This window comes from Canis lupus, chromosome 9 (genome assembly GCF_011100685.1).
Source record: "Canis lupus familiaris isolate Mischka breed German Shepherd chromosome 9, alternate assembly UU_Cfam_GSD_1.0, whole genome shotgun sequence".
Classification (NCBI taxonomy): Eukaryota; Metazoa; Chordata; class Mammalia; order Carnivora; family Canidae; genus Canis; species Canis lupus.
In genome coordinates, this window is record NC_049230.1 from 24,804,272 (window position 1) to 24,826,272 (window position 22,001).

The window sequence follows — 22,001 nt, forward strand, 5'->3', positions numbered from 1 at the left end:
TACGATCTAACTTCGAGATAAAACCCCTATCCATTTGACATCTAAATGTCATAGCGACTTTTGGGATAGTTTGCTATGGACAAAGGGGGACAAAGTCAAGGGGCGAGGGGGAAGGAGGGCCCAGTAGAGCCTCTACGATTCTTGGCTGTCTCCTCACCAGCTCCCCTCCCCCCCAAGTCCTGTAAGAAGTTGGGCCAAGCTGGAAGGGATTGACCGGGTAAGTGTCCAGACTTGACTCTTGCACTCAGGGTAAAGGCGGACTTGGATGGAGGAGTACTGGGCCCTAACCCTGGGCTACTCCGGCTGGCAGGGGAGCCAGGGGTCTTCCAGGAGGGACCCCAACTCCTAACCAAGAGGGAAGGTCAGTTGGGCTCCTGGAGAGAGGGAGCCCTTGATAAGCTTCGAGAAAACTGAGGTTGAGAGGAAACCTTTGAAATTGAGCTGATTTTTTTTTTGAGGGAGGGGTCTTAGTGGGTGGTAGAGCAGAATTGGGATTTGGGCCAGGGGACAGGGGGGCTGGGCAGGCCTGTACCACTCCCAAAAGGTCAGGAGCCTCCTGCTCAGAACTTAGGCCCAAATTACTTTCCCTGAAGAGGTTTCCAGAGGCTTTTTTGGCTGGCTGGCTGGTGGAAGGCCAGGGTGGAGTCCAGCTCACTCTTTCCCTTGCCCCAGCTCTATGTGGGATTTCTGGGCCTCTCAGTCCCCAGACATGAAAGCCTATCCCCTGACCCAAGAACTCGGCTGACTAAGCAAGGGATGTAGGTGGCTAAGAGGGGCTGCTGGTAAGCATCCTGCTTTCCCTTCCCTACACCCCAGATCTGTCAAAAATGGTCTAGGGTGTGCCCAGTGAGGGAGGGACAGGCCCCCAGAGAAAAGACAAGTGGAAGGGCAGTGGATTAGGGGAAACATTTATTTGACTTCAAGGAAAGCTACAAATACCAAAAGCGAATCACTGAGACAGGCCCGGCAAAGGCAAAGACAGATTTCACGCGTAGCACAGCATCCACTCGCTCACTACAAATGGTCTTGGAAGCGAAATGGGTGTAGGGGGGGAGGGGATGGGTCTGACCCAGACTATCCCCATATTTACAAGCTTTGGGCCCTCTACTCCAGACCCATGAATTCACAGAGAAATACACAAGACATTTTACACTGAGGATTATTTGTGTTTCCATACACTCCCAGGCCAGGCCTTGTGGGGCCTACCCAGGCGGCAGGAACTTAATTCTCACGGTTTACCTTCCCTCTTCTCCATATCACCCCTTTGGTCCTTCCTGCCTCCTTCCCACCCTTTGACCAAGCCTCTGGAAGACTTGGGCCTGGGGAGTGGGGAGGGAGGAAGAGGGAGGAGGAGGAGGAGGAGGAGGAGGAGGAGGAGGAGGAGGAGGAGGAGGAGGAGGAGGAGGAGGAGGATGGAAAGAGACAGTCATGGACTCCATGTCCGAGACCAGCTCAGCTGGGCCGGGCGCTGCTCCGGCACTGCCCCACCTCAACTGCTGCCCCTTAGAGAAGTTTCAAGCTGAAACTCAAAACACAGCACTCATCCCTTTATAAATAAGTTAGAAGAACACAGATAGGAAGGGGACTGTTCACATTAAACATGCGAGTTTCTTTCTTTCCTGGGGGAAGGAGTGCAACCACAGACACGAACATTCAGAAACACTGGCGGATTGGGGGCTGAGTGGAGGGGAGTGGGGAGCAGGGAGGGAAAATAATAATTATCATTATTATTAACAATAATAACAAGATTAACCAGTCCAGGAGAGAGGGAGCCACAGGAAGACCTAAGACCAAACGAAAACTCGTAACACAAGGCCGGTGCGAGGCAGGCTCGTGGGAACCGGTCCCCAGCGGGCAGTGGCAGCGCAGGGAGGTTTGGAGGGGCCAGGGCTGGGGGCGGCAAGGGCTCTTGGGCCACCCAGGGCTCCTCCAGGCGGGCTCAGGGCTGGAAGGCGCTGCCGGCTGTAGCCAGGCTCATACTTTTCAGTTTGTTGTCTTTCTTCCACTTCATGCGCCGATTCTGGAACCAGATCTTGATCTGGCGCTCGGACAGGCAGAGCGCGTGGGCGATCTCGATGCGCCGCCGCCGCGTCAGGTAGCGGTTGAAGTGGAACTCCTTCTCCAGCTCCAGGGTCTGGTAGCGGGTGTACGCGGTCCGGGCCCTTTTCCCGTCCGGACCGGTCATATCTGAAGCAGACAGAGTAGAGCCCGGGAGGCAACGTTATTCCGGTTAAGGGAGGGGGCACTGGATGGGAGAGGGGCGTGGAGCAGGACCCAGGCGTCCCCGGTACCCAGCTCCCCGCAGCTCGAATCCTCCCCCACTCCAGACGCCCCGCATCCGAGCTCGCTTCTGCTCCCCCTTCTCTTGCAGCCCCCACTTCGGCGGCAGCGAATGCGCCCGGCTTTGTCTCTTGCTTCCTCCCTGTGCCTCACCCTTCGCTGGGCTCAGGCCGCCGCTCGCCCCGGGAGGGAGGAGAGAGGCTGCACTTTTGCCCTGGAAAGCTCCCTTTCCTGCTGCTCGCCCCTCCTTTGCTAGCATCAGCCTCAAAATTTCGGGGCTTAAGCAGGACCCTTCCCCACGTTACATAAACCCCATCCTTCATCCTAGAGCTAGTACAGCTGGGTGAAGAAAACCTTAGCGGAATCTGGAGACAAATCATTCAAAATACTCCTCCCCAGCTAAAGACCTAGACCTTCTTTGGCTCTATCCCCCTGAGCTGCGAGGACCCTCTTAGAGACTTCTACCCCTCTGTGAAAAATAGAAAAAAAATAAATCTATATTTGAGGAGAAGCCAAGCTCTCCTCGCCTCCCCCCCCCACCTCCCCAAACGCAGAGAAGGAAAGCCTACGAGACAAAAAAAAAAAAAAAAAGAAAGAAAAGAAAGAAAGAAAGAATGAAAGAAAGAAAAGAAAAGAAAAAAGGAAAGAAAAGGAGCGAAAGCGAGAATTACCATGGCTGATGTGAAGCTTCCTCATCCAAGGGAATATCTGCGGAGTCTGCCCCTCGGGCGCGGCTGTGGAGGTGGCCATGGGCTCTGGCTGTGCCCGAGCTAGGCTCGGGCTGCTTAGCTGGCTCGCGGCTTCCTCAGGCTCCGAGGACGCGCTGGCCTCGTCTATTTCGGTGAAATTGGCGCTGGAGCTGGCCGGGGTCGCCTGGTCGGAGGGGGACGAAGCAGAGGGCTTGGCGCCGTGGCTGTCGCCGTTGGTGCAGGGCAGGGACTCGGGCGAGGACAGGGAGCAGCTCGACGCCGCTTGCCTGAAGCGGGGCTCCTGGGCGGGCGCGGGGAAGGCGCGCGAGCTCTCGCCCACCGCCCCAAAGTGGCTGGAGGAGGCCGAGGAGCGGTTGACGCTGAGGTCCATCCCATTGTAATTGTAGCCGTAAGAGCCGGTGTGCATGGCAGCGGGATCCCTGTAAGAGCCGCTCAGAGAGCTGCCACTGCCATAATTTAGCAACTGATAGTCCGGGCCATTTGGATAACGCCCCGAGAAGGAGTTTACAAAGTACGAGCTCATTTGGGTGATTTTGGAGGGCTTGATTTGTGGATCGTGGTCGTTATAACCCTGTGCTTCACGATTTATGATGTATTAATGAATTATAGCGATGCACTGTACTTCGTTTTGCTATGTATGCGGCCAAATATGGGGGGGGGGGTTGGAAGGGGGATGGGGGGGCGTTAGGGAATCACGTGCTTTTGTTGACCAGTCGTAAATTCTCGCTGATGACCTCAAGAGGTAATTCATGCTCTATGGTTACAAATAATGACGATCCGAGAATCGTTAGGGCCGATTCAATGCGAGCCTCTGAGAGAGGGGGAAAAACGGAGAAGGGGGAGAAACAGGGAGAAGGTTGGCGGCGGCCTCTGAGCAGAGCGCGCCACCTCCCGGTGGTCGGCGGGAGCGCGGGCCGCAGACTGCCATGGCGGCGACGGCTGCCTCCCTGCTGGCTCCCTGCAAACCGCCGGGAGAGAAAGAAACCCGGGCTGGGCTCTTCCTCAGAGTTGAGTCTTTTAGAGGAGGGACTCACTTGAGCCCTCACCCACTTTCTTGGGAGTGGGTTTAGACTATCTGTGTCCTTCTCCTTGTCGTTGTTATTAGTATCATCATCATTATTATTTTCACTCTGGATGAGATGATCAAAAATTGAGTTGCTTTTCCCTCACTGGGGCTCTGCAAGTCTCCGGGTTGGGGCGGAAATGGGGGAGGAGGGTTGGAAGATGTGTGTGGAAAACAATTATTACAATGCGTTTCCCAGTGAGCTCGGCCTGGCCTGCTTCCTTCCCCGGCTGTCCTTCCCATGCATGGCGTCCAGGCGGAGCTGGCAGGGCTGGACCAAGGGGTCCATGGGGAAGCTTTCACTTCTGTGCCCTTTAGAAGTTTGGGATCCTCTTCCTGACCTCCTCCTCCTCCTCAGCCCAGGCACAGAGAATGGCAAATCAGGACAGGGACCCCAGAGGATGTGCTCTGCTGGGGCTAAGCGGGCCTACTTGCAGGGAGGAAATGGTGGCAGCGACAGAATAGGTGGTCGGGGTTTGGGGTTCTGAGAGTTCGGGATCAAGGCAAGAAAACCCTGTCACCTCCTCACCAGATGCCCTCTATTACATTGGGACACCCCACTCGAGGCCCCTCGCCGACGTCTGAGTAGTTTCAGAATTTGCCCGGCAGCCCACATCTTCCCTGGAAAGGGATTCGGAGGACCAGCGGCGCCTTGCTGAGCGCGCTGGGCGGCCAGAGACCGCCGCAGCTGGGCTCCTTCTGCCAGGCAGCTATTTTCTTTACAAATAATAAAAAAAAAAGGGAGACAGAGGGAGGAGAAAGAAAGGAAAACACTGTCCCCAGCTTGCTGCCTGGGTGAGGGTGGGGGTGGGAGAGAATGGGTCGTTTTTTGGTGGAGGGGATGAGACCAAAGCACCCCATCACCTGGCCTCCTGCGCCTCGGGTCTCCCAGGAGCAGGGGAAAGCCGCGCCCTTCACCCCGTGCCTGCCAGCCGCTTTCAGTTCCCCTACTTGTCGCAGAATTCCTGCTTGAGGAAGGAAGGGGTGCCTGGAGGCTTCAGCTGCGGGTTGAGAGTTGCCTGGTGGCCCGGGTTTAGTCTCCGGAGCCACAGGCCCAGAGCTGAGGGCCAGGGCGGGCGGAGATCAGGCCATGCGGGCAGGCCACAGGCTTCAGGCCTCGCCAGCGTGATGACAGGACACTGCTGAGGCGCGAGACCCGCCTGGCTGTCTCTGCAGAGGCTCCGGGCTCAGGGCCTCGGCGATGTCCCTGGTGCCACGGATAAACGAGGAAAAGCTAGAGAATAAGAGGGAAACGGCCTTTCTCAGTCCCCCGAGTCTGCACTCAGAGAGGCTGTTAGGAGTCTCAGCCCTGGCGAGGTGCAGCGCCCGGAGCCTGGGCTGGACCGCCCCAGCCTTTATCTCAACTGTAACTTCCGAGTCGTGCTTGGCCGCCGGGCGGACCAGGGGCTCCTGCCTTCCAGGCCCTGTTTCTGGCACCCGGACACTGCGGTGGCCTTGGGGGTGGGGGAGTGGCAGGGGAGGAGCACAGGTGACCAAGCGGCGAGTTTTTACATCTTTATTATTATTATCATCATCATCATTAATAATATTAATATTATTACCGAAGTATTTCACGTCCAGAGCTAAGACAAGACTACAAACACAACACATAGAAAATTAATAAAATAGAACTTTGTTTTCTTCTGAGGCTCCTCTTCTTACTTCTAGGTAGTATGTGCTCCTTCCAGTGGCTTTTGGGGGGGAGGAGAGGTCTGGGGTCAGGGAGTCTTCGAGGCCCCCCGCTGAGGGCACTGCGAATCTACCATTGAACCGTGCACGGGGAACAAGGACGAAATGAGACGCGACAGGGACCAGAGCATTTGCTCTGCTTCCAGGAAATATCAAGTGAGTCCGGTCCTCAGTTCTCACGGGGGAGCCTGCTGGGGCTGAAGCGGCTCCGTAGGGACGGAGGGGGCGCTCGGGGTGCTGGGTGGGCTCAGGCGGCAAGGCCTCCCAGCACCCAGTGAGAGCTCTGCGGGGCGGGGGCATCCAGAAGAGCGCTGGGCCCCGCCTGTAGCGCGCTGGAGAGCAGGTCCCCGGGACCCCGCCCCCGCCCGCAGAGCCTTCTGGGGGGGCTCTCGGATGCCCTCGGCTCCCCGCAGGCCGCTCCCTTGGCGTCCCCCCTCCCTTTCCAGCGCCTTCACTCGGCTGGCTTTTCTTCCTCCTCCTCCGCACTGAGCTGAGACGCGCTGAGCAGTTTGCTTTCCTTTTTCCACTTCATGCGCCGGTTCTGGAACCAGATCTTGATCTGCCGCTCGGTCAAGCACAGGGCGTGCGCAATCTCGATGCGCCGCCGCCGCGTCAGGTAGCGATTGTAGTGAAACTCCTTCTCCAACTCCAGGGTCTGGTAGCGCGTGTAGGTCTGGCGGCCGCGGCGGCCGCTGGGCCCAAAGGAGGAACCTGTTACGCCGAGAGAAGATGCTGAGGCCTGGGGTCATCAGGGCCAGAACCCCCTCCCCCACTCGACCCTCAAACATGGACTCTAGCCTGTCCCGGGATGCCCTCCACTCTTCGAGTTTCCTGCCCACCCACCCCCTTCCTCACTCCTCCAGCGCCCCCTCCAGATTCCCTCTGGGCCTCCCAAGCCCGTGCCTCTCTGGTCTAGACCTTTGGTGGGGGGATGGGAGGCGAGTTTAAAAATCCCACCTGAGCCTAGTGGGGAGGGGCCGGGGAAGCACGGCCAGGTGTGTCTCTTCCTAGCCTTATCTTTTCTTTCCATCTATCTGGCTTCCCCACCACCCTGTGATAGATTCCAGCCCTTAATCCGTAATGACGTGGATCGATCCACAGTCGGCATTAACGGCTCCTCACTTTCGTGTCCCACTAATGGACATCAATTTGGGACTTAAGGCCGACAAATAATCCAACCTGAGACCCAGGCGCCTGCTTCTCCCTCTCTCCCCCTCCGCCTGCTGCCTCTCCCGTTCTTCCCCCTCATTCTCCCTCCCTCCTCTGACTACCACCCCTTTCCTGGTGCCTCCTCATTCCCCGGCCCCGAACCCCCAGGGAAACACAGTCCCGGACAGACTGCACTCTCCCTCGCCAGCGTCACGACGCCCCCCTTCCCATGACGCACTCCGTTTTTAATGGAACCGTCTTCGGGTGGGGGGACCCGACCAGGGCTGGGGCGGGGGGGGGTGCGCGAGGGAAAGCCACGCCAGTGGCTGCGGCCCCTGCCCCCTCCCCGGCCCCGGGCCCCGGAATCGCGCTCTGGCGCGGCGCTCCGGGAGAGCCCACTCGCTCCCCCTGGTTCCCAGTGCGGCTGGGACTTTGCAAACTTTGTAACTCCTGAGGGCGAGAGGACAGAGCGGGAGACCCGGGACGGGCGCCCCGGCTTCCCTTAGCTCCTAACTGAGATGCCCAGCCGGCACCCTGGGGGCTGCCGGGGGTGGGGGGCGCGCTACTTCTGCCCCGGGGGGTGGGGGACCGCGGGAGGGCTCACTCACTGTTGCACGAATTCATCCGCTGCATCCACGGGTAGACCGGAGTGGAGCACTTCTGCTCTTCGGCCTCGCCGAACACGCTCTTGTCCTGCGCACAGTCGGACTTCCGCGGCTCGGGGTGGAACCGGGGCGGCTCTTCCGCGCCCGAGAGCGCGCAGGCCGACTCCTTCTCGCGGTAGAAGGCCGGCGCCGGCCCGTAGTCGCAGGGCGCCGCTCGGCCGTAGCCGCCGCCCGCGGGCGGGTAATAGGAGGAAGCGGCAAAGCCCTTGTCCTGACCGGGCCCGGGCCCGTAGGGCGCGGGGTAGTGCCTCAGCGGGTCCGCATAGCCCGACGAGTAGAGCGGTAGCTGGCCCAGGAAGGACTCCTGCCCGCTGGCCAGAGTGACGGGGAAGGTGGAGTTCACAAAATAGGAACTCATTGGGAGGGGAGGCGCGCTCGGCCGCTGCTGCTCCGCCGGGTTTATGATTTGTTGTGTTTTATAGTCCGAGCGCCGCGCCTATTAGTAGTATATCTGAGATTGGGTTTTAGCTGAGGGGGGATGGCGAGGTGCCAGTGAGGGCCAGAAGGAAATACAACCATCTGATCCAACACTGACCAATGGCAGAGGCAGGAATTGTCAAATAGCACCCAGGAGGAGCGCAGCCCGCGCGAGGGACCCGCGCACAAACCTATCAACCTTTTTTTTTTCCTCCTTCTTCTTCTCGTTTCTCTCTCTCTCTCTCTCTCTCCCCCCAACAACACAACGCGTCCTGTTCCACCTACGTAGGATCTGCGAAAGAGGCGTCTGTGTCTTGGAGGGAGGAGGGAGCATTTGGATTGAGACCACCCCATCCCCCAGTGATTAAATAAATATATCCCTCCCCTCCCCACGCAGGATAGGAAAAAGTTAATTGTGTTTTCAGAAAAGTTAACCCCTGCGTTGCTTGGACCCCTTCCCTCAAGGGAAGGGTGCCTAAACGTCCCTCTCTGCGTGGTGACGAGAGAACCAAAGGGAAAGACTTGTTTCTAGGGTTTTCTGTAGGTAGGAGAGAAGAGTTCACTATTTAGCATCGCTTTCAGGGGAGGCGAAGAAGAAGAAACACTCTCCTTCCCAGGTTTTGAAAACTGTTTTTCCTGTTTCTCAGTTCTCCTCTGCCTCCTCCAAGCCTGGGTTTATAATTCTTGCTTCTTCACAGCTCTTACCGGCTGAAGGGCAGGCCAGAGCCTGCTGCCCAGAGAACCCAGGAGGTTGGGAAATGGGAGGAGAGTCTGAGCCCAAGCTTCTCCCTCTGGCTCTGTGGCTAGGTTAGGCGAGGCTAGACTAGGAGCTTCTTGGAAGGCTGCTGCTGCTGCTGCTGCTTCAGCTGCCCAAGACATCCTGCCTGGTTGGAGCATGTGATGCTTGTTCTTGGCCCCTGAAGGGACACTGGGGAAAGGGACTAGCTAGCCTTCTCTTCCGCTTGCTGGGGGCATAGGGAGAGTAGGAGTGAGGGGCATCCCCCAGCCTAGGTTTGTCTAGGATAGGGATCCTGCCTGCCACCCTCGCTCCATCCCACCCCCTACGCCCCAAATCACTAGAATATCCTGGGCTACAGATTCTTAGGGATCAAAGATGTCTCAGTACCCCTGGGCACAGGGAAGAAAATGTTCTTCCTCCAATTCTGGGTCCTCAAAATTTCCTGATTTTTGAGACAATCAAAGACAACCGGAAAGAGAAAGGCCCTTGCTCCTTTTCCAGGTCTCTCTAGAAGCTGGCAGTTCTTTTGAAAATGAATTCTTTCTCAATAATTGGTTTGGGTTTAGTTTTCTAAGGAGGGAGAGCTGTCCAGGTCCTCCTGGGGACTCAGCAGGCAGCTTACAACCATCAGCCCGAACCCCCTTCTGTCCGCCTCTCAGGATCCCTCCAGTCCCTCCCACATCTCATATTTGTATCACCAGCTTTGCTGCTGCACAAGCTAGGATGTGAGAAAGAGTGCCCATCTCCGTTCATTTCTCTCTCTCTCTCTCTTTCCCTCTCTCTCCTTCTCCCTCCCTCCTTCTCCCTCCCTCCCTCCCCCCCCCCACCATGTAAGGAAAATGAGCATTGAAGCCAAGCTGGAAGACTGAACCATAATATATTTTCAACAATCTAACTATGCATGTGGAGGCCAGGCATTAAAGGGAGATAACCTTCAGACCTGGGTTCCGAAATGAGCCAGAATGTGTGGCAAAATCTGATGATAAAGGGGCCAGGCTGACTCTCCTCTGCCTTGTCCTTTGGGCTCCTTCTTGTGGGCCAGATTTTTGTCCACTGAAGATGGCACGAGACACGAGTTAAAGTGGTAGAGGGCTGAGGTTGGTGACCCGAGAGTAGGAAGCTGGTTGATTGCAAAGTGGCCTGCAAGGCTTCCTGAACTCAGGACAACTTCTAGGCTATAAATTCATGGCCGAGTAGTTATCCCTGCATGTCCCACCAACCACTTCCTAGTCAAACTCTAAGGAGGTGTTATCAAGATTTAAGAAAACTCAAGCATCCTAATGATGAATCCTAAGTGCCCCAGTCTAGCTGTAATTGGGCCCATTCCTAGAGAGGAATGGAGAACATTTGGTCTAGGGGAGGGGCAAGATCAGGAGAGTGCCAGTCTGCACCTCCCTCCTCTCTGCCACAGACCTTGGGCCTTGGACCACAACCATCCTGCCTCCTCCCTGACCACAATGCCCTCTTCCTAGAACTGGACAGTATGGGCTTTGCTACAGAATCTGGACTAAGTAGGATGCCATAAGGAAGGGCATGAGAAGCACTAAAATAACTGCTTGATCCTTAGAGTCACAGCCCCAAATTAACCTCACCTCTGCAGGTTGCCTGTCGTGAGATGGAGCCGCCAAGGCAGGGCCTGGGCGCCTGGAGTCCGGCATGAAAGGAAATAGCGCCTCATCGCTCTTATCTAAGCCCAGAGGTATTTATGAGCGTTTATTCGTCTGATCCGTTTGTTTGGGAGAAAGAGCAGACGGGCAGGGCCCGGCCAGAGGCCGCCTGGTTTCTGGAGCCAGATCTCTACGAATTTGTCTGTAGTTCGGTCCACTGCCGTCCGTCTGTCTCCAACGGGGAATATGTAAATACCCAGCAGGCACAGCTGTCTGCCAGTCCGGGGTGTCTCTCTCAGCCTCATGGAGAAAGTGTGTAGATAGAGAGGTGAACATAAATGTGTACCAAGTCTTGAGTACACAACAGAAGGACTGTACAGAAACCCCACAGGCAGAATTTATAATTGTAATTTTCTATGCTGTGAATATGAGCTCCTGTGGATGTGCACGCATTTTCATCTCCCAGGGAAATGTCCAAGTTGTGTTCAGCTCATGACTAAAATTCTCCTGTACTGGTAACCTCAGGAAGGGATTTTGCCTGGATGTGTACAGAGAGGAGGGGGGATTGAGACACTGTCCAAGCTTCTCATTTTCTCTCAGCTACAAAGCTCCCCCCACCTCCAGCTCATTGGGTTGTGAGCATCTTGCTCCAACCCACTCCCAACTCCAGCTGGGGTGGAGCAAATTAAGACATCTCAACCCAATTCTTCCCCTAGACTCTGTGATTCTCTGAATTTGGGGAACGTAAATGTTCCCAGAGGGAGTTCTCAACCTTTGGGAGCTGTTGACATGGGATATTGCCTTAAAATTGGCCGGTCCAACCTGAGCTACAAAGACTTCATTTCCATTATGCAAATGAACATCGTGGTCTCCGAACTTGGGGGGGGGGCGGGGAACGGGGTGGGATAAGGCGGTGGCCAAAGGCTCCTTCTCCCTTCTCCCTAACCAGGTCCACGGGCACTCTAAGAGCCAAAGGGTATCAACCCCCTGTACCAACCGCCTCTCTCCCCACCTGTCCTGCGGATAGCCCCCAAGAAAGAGGGGCCCCAGACTTTCCCGCGGCTCCCCCGAGGCCTCCACACTAAGCCCGGCCTTCTGGCGGCGGAAAGTCACTCTTGCTGCCCGGAAACCTGAAAGGGCAGCTCCTGTGGTTCAACTCTCAAGGCGCCAGGAATGCAGGGACCACAGCCCCTAGGTCTGCCCCCCCCAGCTCCGCCGGGCCCCTCGATCTCAGAGACTCCTCCAGCTCTGGGCCAGACCCTAGTAACACCTCGGCCTGCCTGGCACCGCAGGCAATTTCCTGCAGCCCCCGCCCAGGAACTGGGGCCACAGCACCTTGAAAGGAGCGGCCAGAGCTTCCTCCTGCGGCTTGAAAGCCCGAGCTAATCAGTAACCCGTGAGACAGGGGCCAATATTCAAACGCGGCGGCAGCAGAGGCGCGTACCCCTGCCATCACCACCCCCTTCTGGGAAGGCGGTCGGGTTAAGCGAGTGTGAGGGGTCCGCCGGAACGGAAATCACAATGGTTTGGTTCCTTAAGGATCGATCCCCACTCCCACTCCCAATGTTTCCCCCAAGACATATTTGTGTCAATTTCGCTTGAAACGATCAGGAATGGGGGAGGGGACCCACACTCACTTGCAGACACCAACAGTTTCCAGAAAATTTCGGCTCCATTCCTTTACCACGGGCTCACCGGCCAAGCAACTGGCAAGACTCACCGGCCAACCCGGAGAACACAGACCCGGGTTTGTCTTTTGACAGCCGAGTGGAACTGCGGGGGCCGGCGCCTCCCGTGCTGCCCCCTCCCTCCCTTGGCCGAAAAGAAAACCAAATAAACCTTGAACAGCCTTGGCCTCGCATCTCCCGAGCGTCCCTGATGATCCCCTCTCGAGCCTTGGAGGGGTGGGTAGGCCGGCGGGCGAGTGCGTGCGACTCTGATCTCCCACCCTTGGGGTTCAGGGCCCCCTGCCCGCGAGATGCAGTATTAGTCCTTTTTAAATATGACCTAGAAAAAGCCGCTTTTCCAGCCAGCCGCTGGTTTTGGAGCTAGGATGGGGCGGGCGAGGGGGGAGGGCACACTTGTTCTCTAATCCACACGCGGACAGGCGGGTACCAAGCTGCAGCGGAAAGCAGCAATCTGGGCCGAAGTCCCCCCAAAACCCTCCGAACCTGAGCAGCGGGGGCTCTAGGCAGCGGCGCGGTTCAGGCAGTGTCGCCGGGCTTTGCGGCGCCGAAGCCGCATGTCTCCGAACGGACGGTAGATGGCAGCAAACCGCATAATTTGGGTCAGAGCAAACTGTCTAAGGGATGATTTATTCCCCGCCAAGACTACAGGAGAAAAAGACCTTTAGTCTGGATGGGTTTGGGGGATTTTTCCTTTGAGAATAGGCCCCGAGTACCGTAGGTGCTGGCCCAGAAGTTCTCTCGCGGCGCAGCCCGGGGGTCCCTGCAGGCACCCAGTCCAGGCCTGCTTCAGGGGCATCTACCTGTGCCTCCAGGGGCCCCCTTCCCGCGCCACAAGTGGCCTGCATCCCTCTCCTCCCAGCTCAGGCTTGAGAGGGCCAATATCGCCCGACCCACCCTCATCCCCTGCAACCCCTAGCCAACCAGACATCCGAGGCTGAACGCTCCTCATTTGGTCTTTAAAAAGAGAAAAGCAGTCACCTATTTATGCAAACCAAACTAAATCAGTCTCTCCTGCCCTTGACGCCCAGAGCCACTTATCTCTCCGCTGGCAGCCTCCCCAGAAGCCCTCTCACTACGTTTTTAGGTTTTAACCGGCTTTCCCCTTCTTCCACCCCACCAGCTACTTTAGACATTTCAGTCTCCCGCCCAACGTTTCTTCTCCACCCCCCTCCTTCACCCCCAGGAGGCCTGGCTGGAGAATGAAATCAGGCACGGGAGGGACAAGACTAGCTGTCTGAGCTCAGGGCCAGGCAGCTTTGCAGTCCGGAAACCATCAGGTTCCCTTATTGGGTTCTCTTTTTATTTTCTCCTTCTCCCACTCTGTTCCCCTCTTTTTTTTTTTTTTTTTTTGTTTTGTTTTTGTTTACGAGCTTAAAACACAACATGCTCAGCAGCTTCTCCACAATCAACACGTTTGGATCCCGGAAAGTTTGCAGCGTTTCCACCTCAGACACCACACATGGCAATTTTCTCCACCGAAATCCACACACCCATACCGATAAAAACACAAGTAATAGAATCAATATTGCACAGAAACCAACACGCTGTAACCTACCGCATTAAAAACCACAAAACTGTCTCCCTGCAGAGCGAGGCTCCCTCCTGTGGGAGTGGTGAGAGACCTGGGCATTCTCAGGCTGGCTTCCTGGGGGGGGGGGGGAGGCGGGGAGGGGGGTGTCCCTCGATTTGGGTGCCTCCACCCACAGCCCTTTAATTTCAGAACCGTCTCCGCAGAGAGATAAGGAGCATTTCTCTGTGAATTGTTCTCTGTGTGTCCCTCTAGCCGCCGCCTCCTCGCCCTCGAGGGCCTCTGCGGAGATTCCAGGCCCTCCAGAGACCCGGACGTCCCTCAGCGCCACCGCCCCTGTGCCAATGCCGCTGGGAAACCGCCGAGACCCGCACCGGGCAAGAGAACTGCAGGGGGCCAACTGGGGGAGGCCGGAACGAGGGAGGGAAGGGGGGAGGGGGCGCACACCCACAGAGGCCAGAGCGACCGGCTTCTGGGCGCCCTGAAGCCCAGACACCCCTATGCTGTCTTTCGCAGCCCCCTCTCTGGAGCCTCCTCTCTCAGCTTAAAAGGGCGACTTAGAGCTCGCCTCCGTGGCCCCTTTCGGTTCCTCCTCCCATCTTCCCTGCCTTGGCTCCCCCTCCAGGAAGCAGCCACCCCTCTCTCTTTCTCAGCCACCGAATTTCCTGGGAAGCCTCTCCCTGCAGCGCCCAGAGATGGGGTTCAGCCCCGTCTTGGGGTGGGGGGAGAGGGAGACAAACCTAAGCCCCACCCCCTCCAAAATCGATGCAAAAGAATAAGAATTGTAGAATCTCCCTTACCTTTGTAGACCTTGGGATTTCTTCCCTCCGATTGAAAGGGGTGAAGAGGAAGGGGGGGGGGAAGCGTTCTGTTTCTTCTTCATCTTCCAGATAATATTGTCCCAACCTGAGAGCCGTCGCTTCCCCTTCTCTGACTTGGGAGAGAGGGTGTTTCGCTTTTCTGATATTTGCATAGAAAATGGAGTAAGTTCTGGCTTTGAAAAATGGTATCAGGCTGCAGTCCTGGGCAGATTGTCCATTTACCCTCCATGATGACTAAAATCCCAGATCAGCAAGCAAATCAACTTAGAAATTAAAATTATTTTTGGTTCTCTCTTTTGTGTAATTCCCACCCCTCCTTCTTTCTCTCTTTCTCTCTCTCTCTCTCTCTCTCTCTCTCTCTCCCTCCTTTCCCTCTCTCTTCCTCTCTCTCTTTTGCTTTATCGAGCTGATATTGAAGTATAAAAATATCAAGAGGCTGGAGCCCTGAAGGACGACAGTGCTCCGACCTAGGTGTGGTGTCCAAAAGAATGCTGCATTATAACCACCAGGGAAATGATAAAAAGTTCATGTTCACGATCGCCCGGCCACATGACCGGCGCCGGCCAATCGCTGGATTCAACCACTCATAAACTTCTATCACAAAGTTGTAAATTTTCATAAAACAACAAGGAATTTATTGCATTTCTTCATGGCTGCTCCACCAGCAACCCTTTTCTCGGTCGCCATCTTCTTTTCTTCTCCTTCTCGCTATTTGGGGAAACCCCAATCTGAGAAGGGATGAGATTTGGGGTGCAGGGAATCAGACTGAGGAGCCACAGGGGTCCATCTGGAGAGGGGATTCTCTCCAGAACCTCCCTATTCTCACAGGAGCTCTGCCTCCCTCTTCTAGTAAGAATTCACCCCAAATCCTCCACACAGGGGCCATTCTAAGGCAGTTTTGGGGTGAGTCGGGAGTAACAGCGGGTATCCAAAATTGCCACTTGCATCAAGGCAAAATGAAGGCTTCAGGGTCCCCTCTCCTCCTCTGAATGCCCCCCTCATTCCCAGCCCTCTAGATGGTGGGACCCCCACCTGTGAGGCGTGTAGCATTGCGGGTGTGGGGGTCTTAGATCCCCTAGGGCCTAGTTTTCACCTAGGAAAGAAAGGCGGCCCTGACAGAGGCCAAGGTGGACAGCCTAGCAACCAGAGTCTCGCCTCTGCACCCCAGAAACTGGAAGAGGGTGAAGCCAGATCCCTGCCTCTTCCACCCAAATGCCCACATGCTCAGGTTCCCAATGACAGCTCCATGTGCTCTCCAGGGGGTTCTGCGGTCATTAATGGGGGAAAGTGCCGGTTCAGGGGGACTTTTACCTACAAATTCAAATTAAAGAGATTCTCCTAAAACGCGCTTCCATTCAAACCTGCTTCTTTCTTTCTGTCCCAAAACCTGTTCTTTGCATTTAAATAATCCAAGGTCTGTAATCGAATAAATTCTAAAAATCAGCTCCACAGGTCTAGATGCGTAGGCACCGTCCTCCAGGTTTATGTTCCTCAATCAAGGGGTGTTTTGGAGGAAAAAACCCTACAAAACAAACAAAAAAATCTCCACCGCCACCAAACAGAATTCACCCCGTGTTTCCCAGGGCCCCTGAAATACTGCTGTATTTTGAATTGAGCTACCAGCGCCCAAGTGCAGGAAACGAAATAACATCCCCCAAAAAACGTTTTCTCTTTTTTCTCTCTTTCTCTGTATTCCCGAGGAGATTCCAGGTTGCCGGCAGCGCGGACCGCGGGCAGCAAGGCGCGGAGGGAGCCCGCGGAGCTTGGGCGGGCGGCGCGGCCGGGCTCCGAGCGGCCGGGATGCGGCCACACCAGCCGGGTAAACTTGCACCGCTCAGACTCTCGTTCTCAGGGCTCATCCACTCCCCCACCTCCCCACGTAAAAATTTTATTTGGATCGCTGTGTTAATTTAGAATGAGATAAATTAAAGTAAATGAAAGCAAAATGAGTTGCAATAAAGTCACCGAATAGCTCTTGCGGAAGATGCTTGCTCGTTGGGCGGAAGCCGGGAGCGCCCTGGCGTTGGAGGCCTCTTCGGGCAGGCGGTGTCTGCTAGCCGCCCCGCTTCTGCCCAACGCTGCCCGCCCCACCCCCAGAAGCGGGAGTGGATCTGGGTGGTCACCTTCCCTTTCCTTCCACTCTTCCTCCTTAGGGGGCCTAACACTTCGGATTTCAGCTCCGTACTTGGGCGGCCCAGCCTGGCCATCAAGCCGCAGCCTGGTTTGAAGGCCTGGTTGGGGCAGGGTTGGCGGAACTGTGGGGGTTTTGTTTTGTGAATGTGTGTGTGACTGGGCGTGTGGGCTCCTGGATGTGCTTCCTTGGGGGCAAATGTGAATCTGTGTTTATAAGCCAGTGTGTGAATGTACATTGGTATGTATAAATGTCTCTGTGAGTGAGTGTGAATGGGTGTTTACTTGTGAGTGTGTGTGAACGTGAATGCATGTGTTCCAGCCTAGAGTTGGGTTGTGTGAATGCCTGTAGGTTATTTATGGATGTATGAATATAGGGGTTTATTTGTGACTGTAGGGTGATAATGTATATATTCACTTGCGTGTGATGTCAGCCTATAAATATGTGTGATTGGGGCATTTGTGTATGTCGGTATGTATAGAAAATGTAAAGGGAATGTGTTGTTATATCGGGGTTCACTTGATGGCAGCCCCCAGAGCAAGCAGCACCAGGAAAAAGAGCAGACCCCAGCACAGAAAGAAATGACTAGCAGCAGAAGTTGAAGCCAAGGGGCTCTGGGATGCACGGCTAACCCTGTTACCACCACCACTACCCACAACCCCCCAGCTTTAGGGAAACAGAAAATAGGGCAACTGTTCATTTTTAAACTGTGTTTTATTTCTTCAGGTACACATAAGATGTAACGAGGATCACAGGGGCTGGCGGGAGCAAGGAGCATCGGGCAGACCAGGTGCACAGAGGGGACACTTGAGCTAGTTGGTGGGTCCATAGGGCTGCCTAAGGCCCCTTCAATGCTGCTACTGGGAAGGCGGGGGCTCAGGAGGACGGGGAACCACACGAATGAGTCCAGACCCACAGACCACAAAGACAGCATCAAAGAAAGGGGCCTTACAAAACAGCAAAATTTTACAAAGACCTTACAATAGCGACATAGAAAAGGGGAGGCAGAAAATCTACAGAACAGGTAGGTGATGTTCTTCCCATATTGTACAAAACACACCCGACGGACTTTTCTATAGGTAGTATTTTTTTTCAGTGTTAAGAAACCAAAACTTCACCTTCTCTCCTTAAAAAATTTTAAACTGCTTTCCGCTACTTAAATAGTTTTCCCCCTCCCTATTTAATTTGAGTTTCCTGGTTCAGTTCTCAGAGCTGGGCTTCACCCTCTCTCCCTTCCTCTCACTCTCTTCCTCTACCGGGTCTCTGGCTCTCACTCTTCCTCATCCTCCTCCACCTCGGCCTTGTCCTGGCCTGTGGCCCCAGGGCCCGTGCTCTTGTTCTCCTTTTTCCATTTCATGCGCCGGTTCTGAAACCAGATCTTGATCTGTCTTTCGGTGAGGCAGAGCGCGTGCGCGATCTCGATGCGCCGCCGCCGTGTCAGGTAGCGGTTGTAGTGAAACTCCTTCTCCAGCTCCAGGGTCTGGTAGCGGGTGTAGGTCTGGCGGCCTCGCTTTCGGTCCGTCCCTGCGCACAGTATTTAAAGGAGAAGAATTAGTGCTCGTGGGGAAAGCCAGAGAGTGCCCGAGTCCCTCTCAGACCTCAGGTTTGGGGGTCAGTGGTGGGAAGAGCCCATTTCCCCATGAAACCAAATTCTTACTTTCCATATACCCCAACGTGTGCCTTCCCACTTCCCTCCTTGTACAGGCATTTCTAGAGGCCTCTGGAGGCAAACGTCCCCATTTGCCACCCAGAAAGGCTTTCAGCCCAGGGGTTCTGAGCCCAAGATTTAACCTGCTGGCTCTTGAAGGCTTTGCACCTGAGAGGTGTATGTAGGATGAAAGAAGGTTAATCTTCCCATCACCCCTGAGACCAGGCATCCTAGGATTCCCCTTTTGGGTACTGACTGGATGGTCTTTAGGGTAAGAGGCAATGGAAGCCATGCAAGTGACCCTGGAGTGGATCTCTAGGCCTGGCCTGAGTGCTTTTCCCAAAAAGAAAAGGAAACAAAGGAGACTCACAGACACTGACCCAGTCTCTCTCTCTGTCTTTTTCTCTCTGTCTCTGTCTCTCTCTCTCTCTCTCACACACACACACACACACACACACACACACAGCCTGTTATAGAATGAGAAGGAGGTGAGAATTTGCAGATTTCCTTGGAGCCTGGAGTTTCCCTGAGAGCAGCTGCCTTCTGATGACTCTTTTTCCAGTGAATGGCTCAGGTTCAGACAGGGCTAGGCTGTCCTGCCTGCCCACCTGCCCAGACAACCCAGTTCTCCAAATCAACCTTTGGGCCCTCCAGGAAGGCACGGGGAAGAGAGCAGCCTGGTTTGGGGTAGAACATGAAGTATCTGGATGGTGGGGGATGTAGGGTAGAGGAGAGCCTTCCAGAGTAGGCCAAAACCCTGAAGAGCCCTGGGGGATGTTGTATGGGGGGAGGTGCTGGTGCCAGCCCTCCTGGGAAGGAGACATGGGAGGAGGGCTTAGGGGCCTTAATTTCCAGTCAGATAAAAGCCAAGCTGAAATGTTTACGAGCAGAAAAATTTGGGCTTTGATAAATCAACTGGAAAGGCAGTTGAATTATGGAGCAGGTAATGGAGACCGTGACCACCAATACTGATGGCGTAAGAGCCAGGCTTCTTTGGACTGGATTGGGAGGCTCTGACCACAAGTCTCGGGCCTTCTGAACCTTGGGGTTGGCCCCTGAGTCCAGGGCAGCGTTAAGAAGAATGTCTGGTTCAGGCTAGTCAGGAGACCCCACGGAGCCCTGGTCTCCTGGGGCTTCCGCAGCAGCTGGCTCAGTGGCCTGAACTGTCTAAGTCACGATTTGGCAAGGCATAATCCAAGTCCCTTCCCTGAGGACATTCACCCTTCTGGAATGATACCTGCAAACTTGCTGGCCAGTTCTCCAGGGGGGCACTTAGGAGGCCTAGGAAGGGCACCTGAGGAAGCCAGCCATAGTCTGATGAGGCTTCCGACCCTTTCTCTGGTTCTGCTTCTCCCTGCCCAAGTTCACTGGGGGGTCAGGAGCCTCATCTCTCTTGGCTTCAGCCCCCCTCTCTCCACCTGCCTCTCTGGCTCTGTGTCCCTGGCTGGATCTTCATCTCTTCTCATACCCCCTCCTCCCGCCAAGCCTCTAGAGCCCACCTCTAATTGTCCAGAAGGGAATAATGGGGGAGCTGGGTTGGCTAGGAGGGAAGGGGGAGGGGAGAATTGCTCTGCGCTGCGGGCCCCCTCCCCCAGACCTCCAAGCTGGGGCTGGGGGACACACCCAGAGCTGAGATCCCCGGCGGCGGGGAAAAGAGAAGGGAGGGGGGAGACCCTAATGGCTATTCTCTGCAAACCCCAGCCTTCCTCCACAAGACAAACGGCCTCGTCTCCAGCCCGTGCCGGCGCGGCTGATAAATATTTAAAGCTAAAAGGCCGGGAGGAAAGGTGGGGGGCGGGCGGGGGGCTCGGAGCGCCAAGGCGTCGGCGAAGAGAGATCCGCCAGGGGAGCAGAAGGAGCCTGAGAGCACCGAGCAAAAATGGGGGGGGGGGTGGGGGCGGCGCGCCGGGTTGCGGCGGAGCTGCAGCCGAGTCCCCAGGGCCGACCTCCTACCGGGAGCACTCTGGACGCGGAAAGGGGCACTTGGCCGGGAAGGGGGCGCCCTGGGGGGGGATGCGCCCGGGCCACTGCGGCTCGGCTCGGGATGGCTCGGTGCGCGGCGTTACCTGAGCTTCGCATCCAGGGGTAGATCCGGAAGTTACTCTCGGCCGCCAAGTCCGAGTCCCTCTGCTCCTTGGCGCCCGCCGCCTTGGCGGAGTCGCCGGGACACACCCCGGAGAGGTTCTGCTCAAAGGGCGCGCAGTGCATGTTGAAGGAACTCGGCTCGAGCCCGTAGCCGGCCGCGTAGACGCCGGCTGCACTCTGGCCCGCCATGCCCCCCCCGCCGGGGTACAAGCCCTGCATCGAGGCGGCGAAGGAAGCGCCCGAACCCGCTCCATAGCCCGGGCGCTGGGGGTTGGAAGCAAACGCACAAGAAGTTTGTTCAGGGAAGGCTCCGGTGGCGAAAACCGAACTTGCGGCTGGATATTTAGAAAATAAAGCATTCGCATAATACAATGAACTCATAATTTGGCCGGATGATTTGTAGGCAGGGACGTTTTAGTGTCGGTTTTACGAGATTCCTTGATATATTACAGAATTAGAGTCCAGATTTACACCAAAAAGGACCCCCTTTTTCCTCTCCGGACCACGTGACCCCGCCCACGTGACGCGCCCTCCGCCAATGGCCCGGCAGCCTCCCCACGGCTCCCGGTAATGTGGAAAAAATTGTGTGGCGTTCGATTTATAAAATATGATCAATAATGAATGGGAGAGCCGAGCCCTGCGGATTGGGGCTGGGGGCTCAAGGGCCGCCGTCGACCCTCTTGGGCTGGAGGCAGCTTGCAGGCGAGATTTGGGGAGGAATGGATTGAGTAGGAGGGAAAATAAATAACCTCTGAGCCATCCGTGTTGTCACCCCACCACCACCACCCACCTCCCCAGCCGGTTGCCCAACAAGAAACAAATGCAGGGATTGCCCGCAACTGGGTGGGTGGGCGGGTGGGGGCAGGTCAGGTCTTTATTAATCTGGGCCAGTGCAGCCTCGCTGGGCCTTAGCGGGGACCTTGGTCCGGTTCTCCCGAGGTGAGCGGCGGAGGTGAGCCTGGCCTCCTGGCTCGCTCTCTCGGTGCCCCCAGACATACAGGCAGGGATGGAATGAAGCTTCGTGGGTGCTCCTACAGGCGCGGGATCCAGCCCACGGGCGTGGGATGCTGCGGTTTCTGGTGGTGGCTAAAACAAACAAACAAACACAACTGTTTGAAAATAAAAAAAGGAAGGGGGTGGGGTGGCTGGGAAGAGAAAGGAAGGGAGGAGGGCGGCCTGGGTATGCTGCTCTCCTGGTTCCGGGAGGCGGATGCCTCAGTGGAGCGTGGCTGCGGGAGCAGCAGGGGCAGCGAGGGAAGGAAGGGGGCGAGCCACGACCTCAGAGCTGGGCGAAGGTGGCCAAGTCGCGAAGAGGGAGAGGCGGGGAAGTGCATCTCTTCTCTCCTCCTGCTCCCCCCACCCCCAGCCACCCACTCAGCCAGCCAGCCAATCTGGGAAAAATAAATGTATAAGCTTGTTCAGCGGCCCTGCGCTCCACTTTTATACACACACACACACACACACACCAGCACACACACAAGCGCACACGGGAGAGGGCCCGCAGAAACAAAGGGGGAGGCGGCGGGGGATACAGCCACCAGTCCCGGCGCATCCCTCCAGCGTGGCCTGGGCGCCCGGGTCTCGCGCCGGCAGCCTCTGAACGCGAAGGGAGGGGGTTTCTCTGGGCTCCCCTCCCCCGTTCCTCTCTCCTCCAATCAGGCGCAGCCGCCTCCCTCACCCCCTGCGCCCCTGGGCCAAGGGACTCGCACCACCTGCCTCCAGCCCCCGCCCCCTCCTCTGGGCGGCCCGGCCTGGCGGGCGCAGGAGCCGGGTGACCGGCT

At 56.3% G+C, this 22,001-nt stretch overlaps 4 protein-coding genes and 1 long non-coding RNA gene across 7 annotated transcripts in view; 1 reads left to right on the forward strand and 4 right to left on the reverse strand.

Moving 5' to 3' along the window:
- HOXB3 (homeobox B3) overlaps positions 1 to 14,460 on the reverse strand; it is a 56,729-nt gene extending 42,269 nt beyond the window's left edge. Inside the window, exon 1 of the mRNA XM_038547568.1 lies at positions 14,336 to 14,460. The gene's annotated coding sequence lies outside the window, so the exon portion shown is untranslated. The remainder of the gene's footprint in view (positions 1 to 14,335) is intronic.
- Positions 30 to 16,487, forward strand: LOC119873282. 2 transcript variants are annotated; one of them, XR_005364458.1, is made up of 4 exons: positions 30 to 217; positions 10,313 to 10,411; positions 13,791 to 15,205; positions 16,057 to 16,487. It is a non-coding gene; the product is annotated as an uncharacterized LOC119873282 (long non-coding RNA). The 2 variants fall into 2 exon arrangements; XR_005364457.1 differs by having other exon boundaries at positions 13,791 to 16,486.
- HOXB5 (homeobox B5) lies at positions 892 to 3,608 on the reverse strand. The gene is made up of 2 exons (XM_038547581.1): positions 2,952 to 3,608; positions 892 to 2,187 (listed from the first exon to the last, which is right to left on the reverse strand). Exons 1-2 carry the CDS (start codon positions 3,511 to 3,513, stop codon positions 1,940 to 1,942), a joined length of 810 nt encoding a protein of 269 aa, XP_038403509.1. The 5' UTR covers positions 3,514 to 3,608; the 3' UTR covers positions 892 to 1,939.
- On the reverse strand, positions 5,556 to 9,514 carry HOXB6 (homeobox B6). Its single transcript, XM_038547583.1, has 2 exons — positions 7,500 to 9,514; positions 5,556 to 6,453 (listed from the first exon to the last, which is right to left on the reverse strand). The coding sequence occupies exons 1-2, from the start codon at positions 7,912 to 7,914 to the stop codon at positions 6,194 to 6,196; spliced, it is 675 nt and encodes a 224-aa protein (XP_038403511.1). The 5' UTR covers positions 7,915 to 9,514; the 3' UTR covers positions 5,556 to 6,193.
- A 695-nt stretch (positions 16,488 to 17,182) lies between the features above and the next one.
- On the reverse strand, positions 17,183 to 21,627 carry HOXB7 (homeobox B7). Of its 2 annotated transcripts, XM_038547592.1 has the most exons (3): positions 21,499 to 21,627; positions 20,202 to 21,306; positions 17,758 to 18,011 (listed from the first exon to the last, which is right to left on the reverse strand). In XM_038547592.1, the coding sequence occupies exons 2-3, from the start codon at positions 20,599 to 20,601 to the stop codon at positions 17,758 to 17,760; spliced, it is 654 nt and encodes a 217-aa protein (XP_038403520.1). In that variant the 5' UTR covers positions 20,602 to 21,306; positions 21,499 to 21,627. The 2 variants fall into 2 exon arrangements, with proteins under 2 accessions (XP_038403519.1, XP_038403520.1); XM_038547591.1 differs by lacking the exon at positions 21,499 to 21,627 and having other exon boundaries at positions 17,183 to 18,011; positions 20,202 to 21,041.
- Between the last annotated feature and the right edge of the window lie 374 nt (positions 21,628 to 22,001).